Below are 18,994 nucleotides of genomic sequence, written 5' to 3'. Positions count from 1 at the left end.
AAGATATACAAATGTGTTAATAATTAATTAACATACTTTGTATATCTTTCAAATTTTACGTCTGTAATTCTTTTGAGTTCGGTGCCCCAAACAAAATATACTGGGGTAATTCCGAAGTTGTTCAAATTTAAATCTTCACGCATAGGTATAGATTGAAGGTATATTTTTTATTTTCATTCTTATTTACCCCTCATTAGTTATTTTGCCATTTTTGCTACTACTTTCTGTAGTAAGTACATGTTTTTTTAACTTTTGCTTCGTAATTACCCCAACTTAAAGTAAGCGGTTCTCAACATTTTGTTTTTTCTACTAGTAGAAGGGATCGGGATTTAAACTATTACAACTTAAACTATGGTATAGGTACCTAATGTAGTTGTAGGGTTTTGTAAAAATAAATTAATTAAATAGCAACATTTTTATTTTATTTAAATATTTACTTACTTAAATTAAGTAGGTTTCGTATATCGAAATTACCCCGAAGGGGTAAAACCGAAATAAAATTAAACATGCTAAAATCTGATAATATTCGATACAGATAGTTGTAAACAGAGAAAACGTCCTTGGGGTAATTACGAAGTCCTCAAAATGGCGCGAAAGTGACAAGTTTTGTGATCAGGGGCGTCTTTCCCTTAGGTGCAATGTGTGCGGTGCGACGGGCACCGCGGTCCTAGGGGCGCAGAGCGCCGCTGGCACTCGGCGCGCGCCCGCGCTGGCCGGCCGCCACGGCCCACTCTTTATTGACCAACGTAAAGAGAACTACAGTTTGCAAACATTTTTGTGTAATATCCGAAGCTCTTCATATATATATTTTGTAGAATTACAGCAAAGCAAGGCGCGCCATGAGCGGCACGGCTATAAATATTTTTCAAAGTGAAATGAACCTTAACACACATAAATGAAGATTATATTGAGTGTTCTATCGCTCGTTTTTTCAAAATAGGTAGTGGGAGGATTTGGATTTAGATATACAAAAAAGCACAGTGTTCTAATTTAGAAAACAAACTGTGCCATGCTGGCTCTTCGGATGTAGAGAAGTTAGAGCTTTTCAATGAAATCGAATGATGAAATCGAATTAATACCGATGTTGTGATGTTTAATAAGTATAGAACATGAAATTTAAAGTAAAATTGAAGTACTTAAGCGATATAAATTTACGTTTTAAGGTATTTAGGGTCAGTCAAGACTCATCATGGTCAAGACAGAAAAAAACTTCAATCTACAAACAAATAACAATAGAGTTTGTTATCTATTTTATATTGGAGAAATTTGACAGTACCTATGTGGTAACTTGATGTGCTGGTATAGTTCGTCTGGTGGAACGAAAGAAGCCACCGCTTAGAGTCCTCACCCTTTAGCGGCCGGACAAACTGTACTTTTACTTTGTACCCATTTCATTTTGACCGCACGCGCGCTTGTAAGGGGGCGCTAGGGTAATGTTTGCACACGGGCGCCACATGGGCTAGAGCCGCCCCTGTTTGTGATGATGCACACAGGCGACAGAGCACACGTTTTATCGACACTAGTGACTTGGGGCAACTGATGCAACGAGGTAAGTTAACGTAGCGTCTAGTCTAGGCCAGTGTTGCTATTATGAATATATCAATGCATTTGATTAATTTTATTTGTGGAAGTTTCGGAATTACACTATTTCCGAAATTACCCCAATCCACCTTATTTTTATTTCTCAAGAATAAATCATTTGAAAATTCTTCTAGAATAATTTACAATGCTAGAAGAATTTTCAAAATCGATTGTGACAATTTTGGTTTGGAGGCCAATAATTTTGTTAATTTTACACCTAGCTAGGAAAATTTTATCACAAACCATAGGAAGGAGAAGCATTCAGATTTGCAAGACACGTCTTTCTCTTCCCATAATCCGTATAGTTTCGCTATTTTGACGACTAAGCCCGGCCGCACATTGTCCGAAATTTCTGATCAGAAACAGTTGAACGTCCGCGCTGTCTCTTACATTTTGTACTGAGCCGAGTGAGCTCGAACTCGCCGGAAGGATATTTCGGATAGTGTGCGGGGCGGCGGTCCGGCGAAATTCAACTGTTTCTGATCGGAATTCGGACAATATGCGGCCGGGCAAAATCATAACCGTACCCTGGCACAACCGTACCCAGTCTCCCCTAACCCTCAAACACTCATATTTAAAAAACCACCCTACTATTACAGTTTACACTTACCATATTTTATAACTACATATTATACACATGAAAATGTTGTACACTCAGGCTATCATATCCGATGGCGGCTTACAGAGCCGCTCTTTGTTCGGTCCATGCGGGACAGGCCAGCAAGGTGTGCTGTGCGCAATGGTGGCAGGTTGTTGTCTGCTCACGTCTGGCGATGTCGCATCACTCGCACAGGTACCGACCGAAACACCCGTGTTCTGTCAGTACCTATGTGAGACGGTAAGTTAGAGCACCGCCTTCTCTGTCACCCCACTCCCTCAGTACGAGACGCATAGCAGCTAGGCTAGTACGTCGACACAAATTGTTGACTCGCGCGCAAGCCACTGCTCAAACGCGTGGTCTTTAGCTTGATTTTTCCACCGTAGTATGCGGTCTGGTGGCGGAATATATGCCTGCGTCACGCTCGGCATGGCACCGCCAGAATGTGTAGTAGCCTACGCTACTACACAGAAATTAAAATTATTGCATTGTCACAACATGTACCTAGTATTATTTGTGTACGAGTCTATTTGATGGGACTGTGAATTGATTCAATCTAATAAAGAAAATAAGTTTGCATCTACTTTTTATTGTTGTGGCTCATGAGTTATGGCAAGATTCACGCTATTCGCTAATATTTATTTATATCAAAAATATATTTTTTAGTAATGAAAGCTTTATTATCAGTAACAAGAAATCACAATAGCTTCTTAGTATTTTTCGTAATTAGCCTAATCGTACTCTGTCTTTTAGAAATCTCATGTTTACGTTTAATTGTGCTATAATAATATGTTCTTTTTCACCTAAATGATTCTAAGTACTTACGTATATTTAACATTATGTTATTAAGAATCTTTGAACTTCAAATCCGATATTATAATTTAGTCATGGGTGTGGTCAGTGATTTGTGGTCACTAATAATAATGAGAATAAAAATTAATTATGCTCATAAAACCAAGCCTCTATAATAATGGTAACGACTTTTTGTCATGACCTGCGAGCCACCGAATATTCGAGCTATTAAGAGTAATTAAAAAAACTCAGCGCTCAAAATGCCCATATTGTACGATTGCATTGTCCATTTCAAAATCATCCTATTAGTACATTCAAAATGTAGTCTGAGTTTAAAACTTAATGCACATTATTCGAGCCCAACCTAGATTGTGTGTATACAATATGTATAGTATCGATTGGTCAGGGGCGGCACGAAGGCGGACGGCTAGACTCGCCCGATCATTAACCCAGTTGGCGCGAGGCGGCGCGGCCGGGCAGGCCTGTCCCTTCGCACCATGCAACTGCCCGAAACGCCGCCACCGCCGCTCGCTCCTCTATGGGATCGGGTGCTCCGGGCCCGGGCGCTCCCGCCGGACATCGACGTCCAACTCCTCTACGTAGCTATCAAGGACCGCCTCACGCATCCCGAGTGGGAGGTCCGCTTGCACGCCCTCCGCGTCCTGGCCGATCTGTTGCCGCTCTCCGGTAATGCACTCTCGTTCCCCTTCGACCAGGTCGTCGACAACCTCGGACACAACTCGCCGAACGTGAGAAAGGCCGCGCTGGACGCCCTCAAAGTGTTCTGTTCGTATTGCGAGGACCCCGAGTGTGCCTCCCGAGCTATACTAGATAAATTCTCCTACAGTAACATAAGACCGTTCTCGTCGGATATGGATACCAAAATAAACGTCGTCACTGGACTCATTTTATCGATTCCCTCTGTGATAGGTATACTGAAGCGGAGAAATCAAAGTTTGGATGTGTTTCCTATATTTCATATTTTAGGGGAGAAACTTTTTGATAACGTGCACAAGGATGTCGCGCTGCGCTCGCTGCTGAAACTTCGGAGGGTTTGTGGCCCTCATTTGTTTACTGCGCTCTTTTCGAAGTTGAATTTAAAAACGCAGGACAAGTTTCGGTATTTATGTGAAGTTTACGACGAGGATTCCCTCGATGTTTACTACGCACCGAGAAAAACTCACAATCAACCTGTTGTTCAACTAAATCGGACTTACAACGGTACGTTGTCCCAGCCAATAAATATTTCTACGGATTCCTCGTCGGAGGAGTCCATCGTTATGCCTTATTACAAGAATAATAATAACAATAATTACGGTAAGGTTATAATTGAAACTGAAATAAAATTTGATTCGGATACCGCAATAACTATGACAGTTCTAGAACAGAACGATACCGAATCAGATAAATATTATACAGGCAGCGAGGAAGACTTCGATCACGGAGAGAGAGACATGTTAAGATATAGCGAAGGAGACTCAGACGAAGACTCGGACGTTGTCGTGAAGAAAGTTCGATTTGGTGGTGAGAGTGTAAAAATTAGGACTCCCGATAGTGAAAATTTGCTAACTAGTGAGGATGACGGAAATCAAAATAAACCGCTAGCGTTGCTAGACAAATCGGCGCAAGTAGATAATACTCAAGAAAATTCCACAGTTAGTACTAAACAAGTAAAAGCAATTGAACCAAAACAAGAACCTAACAAACAAATTGCAAAAGAACTTCGGACAGCTAAAAAAAGTGGCATACCTTTACCAGTGATAAATAATAAAGTCAAAGAAACTACAAGTACAGTGACAAAGTTTAATCAGTTTAAGTTTAAATCGAAATCTTTAAGTGAACTTTACGACTTTTTTAATAAGAAAAACAATAACTTTGATAGTAAACATATAAAATCAGACTTTGCTTTAACTTTAACTGAAGTGAGGACCCCGGACAAAGTACCGAGTCCTGTGGAGCCTCATAGAGAAGTTGAGGTGTTGCACAATCTACAGAGAAGTCCAACGCTGTCTCCGCGAAGACAGCATACTATAGTTAGCGTGGAGCGAGATGGGTAAGTTACTGCTAGACTGCTAGACGTAAGGGCGCTGACCACTCAATTGCGTTGAATTATGAATCATTTTATTCGTTTTGAATGAACTGGTTTCTGAGAAATTAGGGGCTAGTTCATACTACTAGGTACATAAACAACGGATCTAAACAGTCCATCGCAATTCAGTAAACGCCCTGAGTTGCGTATTCCAAATTGCACAGCTATGCCGTGAGCAAACGGGCTTACTGAGGTGATTACTGATTACCGTTCTTAAACTCGCAACATCTGAGAAGTTTCAAGTGCATTTCTTCACTTGCCCATGAACCCCTAAGAATTCATTCACAATTACGACATTGCACACCATCATACGTAACTTTTACTATCTCGGAGTAATAAAAGATCTTATATTATGTTACATAAAAATGTAATCGCGTACTTATCAAGGACTTTGTCTTCGTTGAGATCTCTTAATCATTCTTGATATGTATATCATGTAAACATTACTGTATTTTATTTAAAAGATAAAACCGACTTCAAAATTGTACGTAATTGAGAATTAAAACTCTATATCTCCAAAATTACTAAAGAGATTTTGATGAAACTTGCACTATTCCCTAAGTTGAACAATACTTAATACAACAAAAAAAGAATTATTAAATACAACAAACATAAAAACATACGTAAATACACTTTTGAAATTTGGCACATTTGTTCAGAGTTCAGACACTAATATAGACAACATATACGAAAATTGGGCAGTTCTGGAAATACTGTATGTATTTCCAGAATTTGATTGAATTCCAGATTTGTTACGCGTCGAATTGACAACCTCCTTTTTTGAAGTCGGTTAAAAAAGGACTTGACGTTGGATGATGTGGGTTAAAATTAGGACAATGTAATAAAATAATGATAACTACTATTAGTACAGGTTCCCTAGAATACATTTTTTTAATTACTATCAAGCAAATTTTTTGTGAGTAGCTTCATTTTGATAAGACGAACAACAATTGTATCTGCGAAAAATCTCGAATGTGGTAGCTAACAGAGATAGAAAGGATTTCATACTTTGATTCTATGGTCATAAAATATGGACTGTTTTATTTGTAGGACAATGTTACTCTTAAATTATATGACTATGAACCTATCAATATACAAAAGTCAGCTGGTTAGGGTTCCGATTTAGGGTTCTGTAATCAACAAACTTGGTTGACTACGGAACTCTAAAACGGAACCCTAACCATCTGATTTTGATAGATTACTAGTTATATAATTTAAGAGTAACATTGTCCTACAAATAGAACAATCTGTATTTTGGGACCATCGAATCAAAGTATGAAATCCTTTCTATCTTTGTTAGCTACCATTTTCAAGATTTTACGCAGATAAAATTGTTATTCGTCTTACCATAATGAAGCTACTCACAAAAATTTGCTTAATAATAATAAGTTGTTCTAGGGATCCCTGACTATAATTATTATGGTTAAGCCCGGCCGCACATTGTCCGAATTCTGATCAGAAACAGTTGCATTTCACCGGACCGCCCGCGCCACCCCGCACACTATCCGAAATATCCTTCCGGCGAGTTCGAGCTCACTCGGCTCAGTACAAAATGTAAGAGACAGCGCGGACGCTCAACTGTTTCTGATCAGAAATTTCGGACAATGTGCGGCCGGGCCTACGAATAATAAAAACTAAGGAAGAGTAACTCCGTCAAAAAAAGTGCACCAAAAGGCTACAAAATGTGACCCGAATACATGCATATTTATGCATGTGTTCGGTACACATTTTTCGTGTATATATACTCGAGTGACATTCAACCAGGTTGACATGACAATTTTGTCAAACTCATTTTACAATTTGTTTACATAGGTTTGTTTACTTACTTTTTACGTAGCTTTTTACAATATTTTTGTTGTTAAAATGTCTAAATGCCCTGTGAAATGGCGTAGAAGTCATACAGATACGACTTTTAATACAGGAGTAACCTTTCATTTGTAAGTGAATTGTTTAAAATTATGCTTAAATTTCTTGTAGGTTTGTCGACCCAAAAAAGATGGTTTATTTAAGTTGGATGCTAGGTATTTGCATAAAATTAAGCTGGTCTCTTTGTGTTTGTCTTATTAAATTTACATGTTATCCTAAAAGTGCAATAATCAAAAAATAATATAATTACAAAATTTTTACAAAGTCGCCATGGACAGTGTTATGCAAGATGTAACAATTTAATCATAAACGATTATAAAAGTAAACTCACTCATTCGGCGAAACACAGCGCAAGCGCTGTGTTTCGCCGAGTGAGTGAGTTTACCGGAGGCCCAATCCCCTACCCTTTTCTCTTCCCTACCCTCCCCTATTTCCTTCCTCACCCTCCCCTGTAATTTCCTTCCCTACCCTCCCCTGTTACCCCTTAAAAGGCCGGCAACGCACCTGCAGCTCTTCTGATGCTGCGAGTGTCCATGGGCGACGGAAGTTGCTTTCCATCAGGTGACCCGTTTGCTCGTTTGCCCCCTTATTTCATAAAAAAAAAAAGAATGCAGTGCGAATATTTTTTACATAGCTCCTAGACTAGAACGGTCAATAACCGCTGGTGCCACTTTAACCCGTCGATCGTGGAAAAACGAGACACAATAGATATTCTATTGTGTCTCGTTCATCGGTGAGCGTATGGGGCTTGATGAATTAAATTGTCCTGACTCCTGACTATAGTTTATAGTAATCCATCCTCCAGTGTGTCTGTTTGACGAAGCTTGGTACTTTTTGACTTTGTGTAGCGAGAAAGGATATAGGATACTCTCATTTTGACGTGGGAGAGCCATGCTTCGGTACGAATGGGCCGGCTCGACCGGAGATATACAGAAAACGGGCGTGAAACAGCGCTTGCGCTGTGTTTCGCCGAGTGAGTGAGTTTACCGGAGGCCCAATCCCCTACCCTTTTCTCTTCCCCACCCTCTCCTATTTCCTTCCCTACCCTGCACTATTCCCTTCCCTACCCTCCCCTATTACCCTATTCCCTCTTAAAAGGCCGGCAACGCACCTGCAGCTCTTCTGATGCTGCGAGTGTCCATGGGCAATGGAAGTTGCTTTCCATCAGGTGACCCGTTTGCTAGTTTGCCCCCTTATTTCATGAAAAAAAAACCCGTCAAAATGTGCGGTTTCTGTCCGACAAACGAATTTCACGCTACTGAGTCGCGAGGGACATTTAGTGGGTAAGCTGCACAATGTATAAAATTGAAACAGTTTTATAACTTTTCATCTGACATTCATATTTTTCTAAGGTTCCTGGTGAATCTGGTATCATCGCACACAAACGACTTGGTGTCGCCGCGTCCGCCTGTTCCCCTGAGAGAGCGTTACGACTGGGAGATGCTGGGCCTGGTACCCGCACACACTATAGACCAGCTGCACAATACGGTAAGTGTTTTGTGAGTAGTGACTTGTGACACAAACGTATGATATGACACGTGACACATAAATGGGTGGTTTTTGATAACCAAACAAAGATTGTCTTTACTTGTATTCTAATTTTTAATGCTAATGATGATAAAAAGTTGAAATTATCATTATAAGAGTTAATTTTTTTCTTAACATGACTGAATACAGTGCGAGCATTTTTATAATATCTCCTAGACCAGGGATGGGGAAACTTTTTCCTTCGCGTGCCAATATAATCCTAGCAAAATATATGGCGGGCCAATTTGTTGCATTTTTGACTATGTTAATTACTGAAATAAAAAAAATTATATGTATTTTCTGAAACACTAATTTATTGTGCAAATATTACAAAATAACTGATGGAATAAAAAATAAATTAGAATAAAACTTATTTACTAACAACTAACAAAACTAAATATTCTCTTGATTTTTTCTTGGTGGTCGCGGGCCGAATTTCAAGCCTTCGCGGGCCGGAGATGGCCCGCGGGCCGTAGTTTCCCCATCCCTGTCCTAGACTAAAAAGGTTAATGACCGCTAGGGGCAACTTATTTCATTTTGACTATATAATAGCAATGATCATTCTTTTATTATGCGCTAATTTTAGACACATAATTATAGTACATATAATTATGTTAGTTTAATTTTAGCTTTTAAACATAATATTGTTTGTTATGATGCCGAATTAACTTTAATCTGATAATGAAACAATAGCTTTATTACAGCTGTAATAGTAACTTATTTCATGCTATATGTTACAACACAGACTAATAAAACCACACATAATGACGTATCAGATGCCTTAATAAAATTAACATCAATTTATGAAATATTATAATATGATTCTTTTATGACTATTATTCCTAACATTAAGAATAAATATAGCAATATAATATGAACCCAAGTCTAGGGTATCACCTACGATTAGCCTACGATGATGATTGTAATAAACTGTAGGCTGAGATTGTACTCGCTTACTGCTTACCCCGAGGGGAGAATAACCATGTATCATAATAAATATAGGCTTTTACTTGGATTTTTAATTTAATATTCGAGCGATAAATCCAGCAAATTATAGCTGTTAAAAGTCAAGGACGTTCAACGAACACAATACGTCTTCGTAAGGTCTTGGGCTACAAGAAATTTCTAAGTTAATTATACTAGTTAATAGGTCTGTTGACCACAATAAAAGTTACTTACAAAAATGCTTCTTGACAAGTTAATAAACTTGTTATTTGGGTCTGAAAAGTAATGCAAGTTAAAACTTTTGAATTGTCAGATCAACAGAGCCAGCTTCGACAGATTGTATAGAATGTTTTAGGAAAAATATTTTTATTTCATTCCACAGATAAATTATTTGTTCAATGCATTCTAGTAAAAACATTTTGAGATTGGCTGTTTTCTGTTACTGGTCAAAAAGAGATATTATGAAGACTTTATGCTCTATCTCAATTCAAAAAACATGACTCGTACACTAATAAGAATACTTAATTGTTTTCTGTACCAGAGTCAACTCAACTCGCGAGTAGTTCTAGAGTTAATCCCCTAGTTAAAGATGTCAGTTTATCTCTTAATAACTGTAAATTAAAATCTCAAGAAAGTGATGAGTGGACTCGTTTTGCTACAATTTTAGCTTTTTACGTAGGAGAGCCATGCTTCGGCACGAATGGGCCGGCTCGACCGGAGAAATACCACGTTCGCACAGAAAACCGGCGTGAAACAGCGCTTGCGCTGAGTTTCGCCGAGTGAGTGAGTTTACCGGAGGCCCAATCCCCTGCCCTATTCCCTTCCCTACCCTCCCCTATTCCTTTCCCATCCCTACCCTCCCCATTACCCTATTCCCTCTTAAAAGGCCGGCAAAGCACATGTAGCTCTTCTGATGCTGCGAGTGTCCATGAGCGACGGAAGTTGCTTTCCATCAGGTGACCCGTTTGCTCATTTGCCCCCTTATCACATAAAAAAAATCAGTACCTACAATATCATAACTTGCAGGTATCTTTCTAAAATATTGTGCTGTCTAATTGATCTGTATCAATAAATCTTTGAGAGATCAGGGTTTTACAGTCTATTGCTAATACCAGTGTTGCTGACATGTAAATTGTTCTGTCATAACAAATGCGCGTTATAGTTTCTTTAATTGCGGTCCGTATAATTCCTGACAAGGTACACTGCTTTATGAAATTGAATAGGTAGTGTTGGCACAGTTAAAGTTTGTGGAGGACCGAGAAAAGTATGCAGAACACTAACATTACAAAAATATTACACTTAATGGTCACTGGACAAGATCCAAATAGGGCAATATCTAGTTTGATGTATTCATAACCGTGTGTTTTCTTGCAGGAAAACTGGATAGCAGCGGTGAAGGCAGCGGATCAAGTCCACAACGTTTTGCTGAGCCCCGAAAACGTGACCAGGATCGAACCTGTAGCCGACACCTTTGTCCAGCACATGTTCGCACTAAGCGATGCGGTAAGACATTTCAGTAACTGTAGCTCTACCATGAGTATTTATCGATACTCGATACCGACTACGTAAATATTTAGTATGGCGATTTTAGTTCCGCAAGTAACCGCTAGAGGCGCTGTAAAATTTGGCATACAAAAAATTTACGTAGTCGGTATCGAGTATCGATAAATACTATAGCTTTAAACTCATGGTAGAGCTACTGGTAAAGAACTTAATAAAAGATACTTCAACAGGTCTATTGCTTCAGAGGGATATGATTTTTGCTACGAATAATAAAAACTAAGAGTAACTCCGTCAAAAAAAGTGCACCAAAAGGCTACAAAATGTGACCCGAATACATGCATATTTATGCATGTGTTCGGTACACATTTTTCGTGTATATATACTCGAGTGACATTCAACCAGTTTGACATGACAATTTTGTCAAACTCATTTTACAATTTGTTTACATAGGTTTGTTTACGTACGTTTTACGTAGCTTTTTACAATATTTTTGTTGTTAAAATGCCTAAATGCCCTGTGAAATGGCGTAGAAGTCATACATACGACTTTTAATACAGGAATAACCTTTCATCTGTAAGTGTATTGTTTAAAATTATGCTTAAATTTCTTGTATTTTTGTCGACCCAAAAAAGCACCAAAAAGATGGTTTATTTAAGTTAGATGCTAGGGTATTTGCGTAAAATTAAGCTGGTCTCTTTGTGTTTGTCTTATTAAATTTACATGTTATTCTAAAAGTGCAATAATCAAAAAATAATATAATTGCTACGAATAATAAAAACTAAGGAAACATAACTCCCATACTTCAACCGTTTTAAATTTGGCTCCTTTTCGAACACTAAAATATGACAATTCAGATTTTCGCCAAGGTCGTATCCCAGGTAACGTATCATAATATTGGGCGCCGGACGACAGCCTGCGCGGTTATTGTCATTGTCATAGTTATGAAACAAATAATTGTCAAAAGCGGATAGTATTATGCAGTATACACCAAGCACATCTACTATCACGAAGAAACGAGCACATAATTATTATTTTAAAATCAAACATTTTCCTCTGATCCTTAAGACATCGATAATAATTATAATATACATGTAATAATTATGAACAAACCTTGTACGACTCGGGCGAATCTAAAACTGTCCGAGCACCTAGAGAAGACGTTTTCAGATTACAAAAATCTATGTGCTAAATTATTACAGAATTGAAATTAAAAACTTACGTAAATTTTGTACAGTTTATAACCACGGACGTACTTTTTTTACGTCCGTGTTTATAACTCACAATTAATATAATATTTCAATAACAGTTAGCAGTTTTTTATTTTTGTTTATTTACAATATTAAGTTATTTAGAATCTCCAATATTTTATTACCATATTAAATACTACTTTCTACACGTCATACATATGAAATAACATATTTCCACTGAGACTTCGTAACCCACATCACAAACTAGCTGGTTACGTAGTCGTAACCAGCTAGTTTGTGATGTAGAGTAGTCTCTACAGTACGAATTCTGTTGCTACCTTCGTCTAGATATTTCGGATGTGTCTGCGTCGATACTATAGATACAAATGTCAATCTTGTCTGACCTAGCCTACTTTTCGGGGTTTTAATACTTTATTTTAATACTTTACTATTGTAGTTTTACTTTATTATTACCTTATCACAACCATAAAAATACTTACCTTTTGTCCTACTGACCTTAGTAGTAGCGAAATAAATATCTTTACCATAACAAATACGTAGGAACATTTGTAGACCCTAAAAAGCAATAAAAAAATAATTACCCCCGATGGAAATGCTTGGTTTCGTTTGTAGGCGATTTGGGTTAACCGAATAATTAACCCCTACCTAATTTCTACCCGCCAGTAACCTATTTTTAAACACGCTAAGTTTATGCTAAATAAGTAGGCCGGCTCAATACTAAGATTATAGTTAAGAGCACAATAAATTGCCGTAGATATTATCAGGCTGGCAAAAATTAACGGTGGTTGAGCTACCATTACCTACTTTCTTGGCTCTTGCCAAGAAATTTTAAATAGTCTACGTTAATATTTTCACTACCAAGCAAAATATATATCTAATAGTGGGCAAAACATAACAAGACACGGGTACTCGTATAGGTATTAGGTATCTAAGTATCGAAAGAGTTGGAATTACAAAAAATTTGCATTTTCACGTTATTCACATGCTTCCCTACCAAGCAAGCATGCTCTTCCATCTTTTTAATAAAATATGGCCCCGTGCGAGTTTCTTACGCCGGTTCTTCTCCCCGGGCTAGTTCCCGAACCGGTGGTAGGCACCATAGTCTCGAAGCTCAGAAAAGATTTTATAAAAAAATTACTGTGAATAAAATTATTTGATTTGATTAATTTGTTAAGAAGTATCTTAAGTAATCAAAAACATAATAATAACATTAGCGAAATAACAAATGTCCAAAACTTCTAGGTGCCGGCAGCCCGTGCGCCCGCAGAAGGAGCCATCTGCGCGCTAGTCCGCTCCACCAGCGCTGACTGTGTCCGACACTTACTGCCGCTGCTCATAGCCAGGATCGCCAGAGAACCCTCACCAGCAGCCATACCACACGCCCTGCTGCAGAGGATGGCCCTGCACCATGTGGTCGAGCTGATCTTCGAGGAGGATTTACTTGGAGTGAGTATTTTAGAGTCGATCGAAAGAACTTGCCTGTATTTCTCGATTATATACAGAGACAACATATTTCTAGCATCAATGTTATGATAATGTGAAGAATTAGCAGTCATTGACAGTTGGTAACGTAAATCTTTCTAGGATGCTAGTTTTGAGCTATATCTCTAGTAAACTTGATAGTTGATACTACTCTGATGCGAAATCTCGATAGTGTCGAATCGAACTCTCTGGTGAAGACTAATTAAATTTTTCTTCATCGTATACTGAACCATAAGAAATTCCCGGTATCCCATGGCTATTTTTAATCAAAGAAGAAAAGAACTCCTACCAGAAACTGACAAAAGCTTTTATTTCTTTGAAGGTAAGTGATAAAGAGCAAAGGAGGAATGCTCAGCTGCAGGCAGCGTTGTGCCTGGCGCGGGCGGCCGGGCCGGCGGCCGTGCTCGCTGCCGTCCGCAGACGACTGTCCGGCTCGCCTGAGGCTGACACCTTCTGTAACAAGGTATTGACATGCCTTTTACTAATTTTAAAGGTACTGAGCCTAAACGTCCATCTGTAACAAGGTACTTACTAACATGTCATTTATCTAACTTTTTTTTAACGCCTCCGTGGTCTAGTGGTATAGAGCGCGGCTCTTGACTACGAGGTCATGGATTCGGTTTCTGCAGGTCTTTATTCTGTGAGTTTTCTAGATTAAATGACGTCATGAAACGGTTTTTGCACGTTTAAATTAACATCATTCTTTGATCTGGATGTTTACACTAATTTGAAATCGAGAGGTGTTCGAAAACTCTGTATGAAATGTGTTGTTTGGGTGAATTTGTGTTACTCATATTTACTATGAAACATGCTATTTCCAAGTTTGGTTAGGACAATGCAGGCTGATCACCTGATTGTCTGACAAGTAAGATGATCCAGGTGTCGGATGGGCATGTAAAAAGTCGGTCCTGCGCCTGATCTCTCGCCAGTCGCCAGTCGTGTCGGTCTTCCGTCCCACTGGGTTATGAGAGTAAAAGAATAGCGAGTGCTCTTGTGTACTGCGCACAAACTTGGGCACTATAAAATTACTCCTGCGTAGCTGGCCTGGTTTCAATCGGCCACCGTCACCGAAACCGGTGTGGGAGATGTTATCTAACGCCGCGTAATGGCTTATGACTTATCTCGTAATCCAGATGCAATGGTACCTACTATTAATTGCAAAAATACTTTACAACTGTCACATGCTCATTAGTTTTGCAAATACAGCTCATCATTACTTAATACGTGAAATGATCAGCAGAACGAGGTCATATTTTGTGCGAAACGCTCTCATAAAGCTTTATTAATGAACTTATAAGACAGGATTCATTTTCCATGTTGGTGTCTTTATGTTAATCCTTGGAAAAACCATTTTAATGACAATAACATGTATTCTTTAACTATTAAGAAGGTCGTTAGGGTATGTTCGTGTTTATTGCACCTTATATTGTATAAGATTTTTATGGAAAGAACGGAAACTTATTTCGACTTTTTGTTACAGTTACGAGAACGACTGAACAGACCGGTGGAAAATATAAGACCGAGTCATGTTGCCAGGTAACACATACAAATTAGTATCTGAGTTTATGTACTGTAAAATCTCCTAAAGAACCTCCGGCGTAACAGCGAGGCTCTATATCGGGTAGCCTTTCGAGTAGCATTAGATGCGTTATACTTACAAAATAAATATTAATACACATTTAGAGTGGCTTGCACCAACTGACTTTGACTATAACTTTAAGCATACCAAAATGTCAAATGAACTGTCAATTGTCAAACCCCTAGTAAACGTCCATAATGGACGCCATATTTGACGATAACCATTAGAGCTGGCGCGCAAGCTATTGATTTCATTTTGCTCTACGCCATTGAAAAGCAGCGGCAGCATGGGTCGCTAGACAAATATCGGTTGAAAATGAAAGCCTATTTCATAAAGTAACATTTTAATTGAATTTTGGTCGGTCGGTGAAATAATCGCGCGACAAAAAGTCGTAGTGCGCGCCAGCTCTTAACCTTGACTATAACTACGCCTCTGGTGCAACCCACCCTAAGTATACCACTTTGATGCGTTGGAAATTTGGGAGATAGTATTCGGTGTTTTGTGAAAAGACCGACAAGGAGATGAAGTGGAATATGAGCGATTTATTGCCACCATTTTGAAATTTGAATCGTTATCGCTGTTCTGACGTAGCAACGCCTAAACACCACGGCCGTAGCAAGGGGAGGGAGGGGCATTGAGGGGCAATGCCCTACCTTAAAATGACAATGCCCTACAGGGCCCGTGCTACCATATGTGCAATGTGTGCACACGGGCGCCATCCTCTAGGGGCGCCAAATTGCCATCTTTGGATCTTTGGGGGCGCCTAAAAAGATGTCCCAAAAAATTTGCCTAAAGGGGCACCAAAATCCTTTTTTTGCACACAGGCGCCAGTAGCCCTTACGGGGGCCCTGATGCCCTACCTTAATAATACCAAAAACGAAGAGCAATTTTTATTATTAAATTGTTCATAGTTTAAGATAAAACAAATTTTAGCAAGCAAAAAATGTGTATACATGGTGATTGTCTTGATTTAGGGGCCCATGCTCCGAGGATAGATAAATAATAATTATGATTTTTTTTTTGCTTCCGCCCTACCTGTAACTAATGCTGCCCTACATAAAATTTGACTCCAGCTACAGTCCTGCTAAACACTGTAACGACATCAATTATAATTGTTCCATAACTCTAAATGCGCTTTTTTACCAGAGCATCTCAACTGCCAGTGTCAGTACGTCGCCGGGCGCGGTCCACTCCGCCAAACGCACCTATTCCTCTGCCGCGACGATTGAGGCCTCTACCGGACTCTGCGCCTCTACCAGGTAATGCTAGGATATACAGGGTGTAACTAAACTAATAGCGTTTTCAGCATCTAGAACTGCCCCGGGGTAGGGCCGAATGGATACGGAAATAGCCGAAGTTTAAATTAATAACATAAACTACGTATTGCACTAGTACTATTAAGTCCACGTGCTTCGTGAATCATCGGTTTTGTTCGGCTATTTCCGTATCCATTCGGCCTGCCCTGCCCCGGTTGTTCAAGATGCCGAAAACGCTATAAGTGACGTTTTATGGAGTGTATGGGTCCTCTATATAGAGTTCGCTGTGAAAGTGGCTGCGCGGAAAGAGTACCTTTTTTACCTTATATGGGAAAATACATGGCGCTTACCAATACAAATACAAAAAAATGCTCTGCCAGTTGCCACTTTCACAGTGAACTCTATAATATAAAAACTAGGCCTTTACATCCGTTGTGGATGATTTATACAGTATTTTTCAGTACGAAGTAACCAGTCCTCAAATACTGTAGTGCCTGGGACAAGATTTTTAAATGTCCGTATAGTTGCCCAAGCGCATACGGCATTCTCGCATCATAGTCGGCTTAGTACAGAGGAAAGAACTAGTCAATACGTCTAGGACCAACTATGTGCGGGTTTCCTCACGATGTTTTCCTTCACCGTACGAGCGTCTGTCCGTACATGAGATCAGAAAATCCTGCACTTTCTAGGAGTGCGAACGGAAGTTCTACCCATTAGGCCACGGACACTCTCTATAATATAAGGAACACAAAAACCCTATTAAAGTATTACCACTTTGTTACACACATACACAAGTTTTGTTACACATTGTAGGTATACGCATCCCTTTATTAACCCCTAACTGTTTCCGCTGAAAACTATTTCCGCGAATCCAATTTGTCTTTGTAGTGCGTTTGAATGCGTTTGAAAAACCACTTGACAGTCAATGCAGCAACACCTGGCCTAGGATTCCACCATAGGGCATAGAAGGAACTTCACCGAGCTGGTTAATGGACGAAAAGTATTTTAATTTTTATATTCAATTACGTATGTCAACAAATTTATTGCAAGTGGGTTGTCTAAAAAATTTCAGTCCAGAATATATAATAAGAAATAGAAAAGAAAAATATTTTTTTAAACATTTCGCTGGTTTGGTTGATAGACAATTTCCATACCAATCGAAAGTATGGAGCCCGTAGAATATGGAAACGTTAGGTTGTCTATTTTTACAATCGATACTTACTACTATGGAGTACCGGTCTGGTTAATGCTTAATTCATAATATTCTACGGTTCTACGGGCTTCATACTTTCGTATGGAATTTGTCTAATTAACCAAACCAGAGAAATGTAAAAAAAATGTTTTATTTATTTATTCTGCTGCATTAAATTTATTACGCCGGTTCTTCTCGCTGGGATAGTTCCCGAACTGGTGGTGGTAGGCACCATTAACATCAACGTTTTGAAAGTATTTGTTACAAATCTATTCGGAAATAAAACAATTTTCATTATTTATTTATTATTTGACATAGGTACATAAATATATATATATATATATATATATATATATATATATATATATATATATATATATATATATATATATATATATATATATATATATATATATATATATATATATATATATATATATATATATATATATATATATATATATATATAATACTTTTCATCGATTAACCAGCTCTGTGAAGGTCCTTCTATGGTGGTAGCTTAAGCCAACGGTTAAGATTAATTAATGTCTTGAGTACTACAATTTTAGGACAATATTATATAGGACCAAATAGTACAGACACTTACTAAGTATTTAGTGATATATTCCTTTTCCAACATTTGTCAATCTTCCACTAAGGGGGTTAGACGAGCTCTATATTGTTTTAAGAATTCAATTCAACAGGTACTACGCCACCTGGGAGGAACTTTGTACCGAGGCCGCTTTCGCCAATACCGTTGAATGGAAGGTAAGATATTTATGTAGAATAAAACTATATCTATATATATAAAAATCAATTGCTGTTCGTTAGTCTCGCTAAAACTCGAGAACGGCTGAACGGATTTATCTTATCTTGGTCTTGAATTATTCGTGGAGGTCTAGGGAAGGTTTAAAAGGTGAGAAAAATTTTGGATGTGTGGCGGTACCCACAAATCGCCTAATATTCCTGCATCGCGCTATCGAAGTTTTCTGAGCGCGTCGGTATATATACGACAGCTGAAATGTATCACGTGGGCTTCGGCCTGACCGAGCATAACACCTCGCTCGGTCGGAAGATCTTCCTTTAGCGTCGCCACGCATTATCCCACAGATGTATAGATGCATGGATGTATATGTAGATGTATGGATGTTTGTTACTCTTTCACGCAAAAACTACTGAACGGATTTTAATGAAACTTTACAATAATATAGCTTAAACATCATAATAACACATAGGCTACAATTTTAACCGACTTTCAAAATGGGGGAGGTGTTATGTTCGTTTTCTTATGTTCAAAGATTACTCCATCGTTTGTTAACCGATTTTCAAAATTTTTCTTTTGGGTATCATCATAAATATAGGGTATCATCCCAATT

The 18,994-nt window shown here is 38.5% G+C and overlaps 1 protein-coding gene across 1 annotated transcript in view; it reads left to right on the top strand.

Annotated features, from left to right (window-relative positions):
- Nucleotides 1–3,468: 3,468 nt before the first annotated feature.
- The window catches only part of LOC121738097, a 27,769-nt gene continuing 12,243 nt past the window's right edge, over nt 3,469–18,994 (top strand). Inside the window, exons 1-8 of the mRNA XM_042129941.1 lie at nt 3,469–5,024; nt 8,279–8,414; nt 10,773–10,901; nt 13,352–13,555; nt 13,914–14,054; nt 15,072–15,127; nt 16,317–16,429; nt 18,323–18,386. Coding sequence (XP_041985875.1) covers nt 3,469–5,024; nt 8,279–8,414; nt 10,773–10,901; nt 13,352–13,555; nt 13,914–14,054; nt 15,072–15,127; nt 16,317–16,429; nt 18,323–18,386 — 2,399 coding nt within the window. The remainder of the gene's footprint in view (nt 5,025–8,278; nt 8,415–10,772; nt 10,902–13,351; nt 13,556–13,913; nt 14,055–15,071; nt 15,128–16,316; nt 16,430–18,322; nt 18,387–18,994) is intronic.

The sequence above is a fragment of the Aricia agestis genome, chromosome 2 (genome assembly GCF_905147365.1).
Source record: "Aricia agestis chromosome 2, ilAriAges1.1, whole genome shotgun sequence".
Taxonomy (NCBI): domain Eukaryota; kingdom Metazoa; phylum Arthropoda; class Insecta; order Lepidoptera; family Lycaenidae; genus Aricia; species Aricia agestis.
This window is presented reverse-complemented; position numbering and strand designations above follow the sequence as displayed.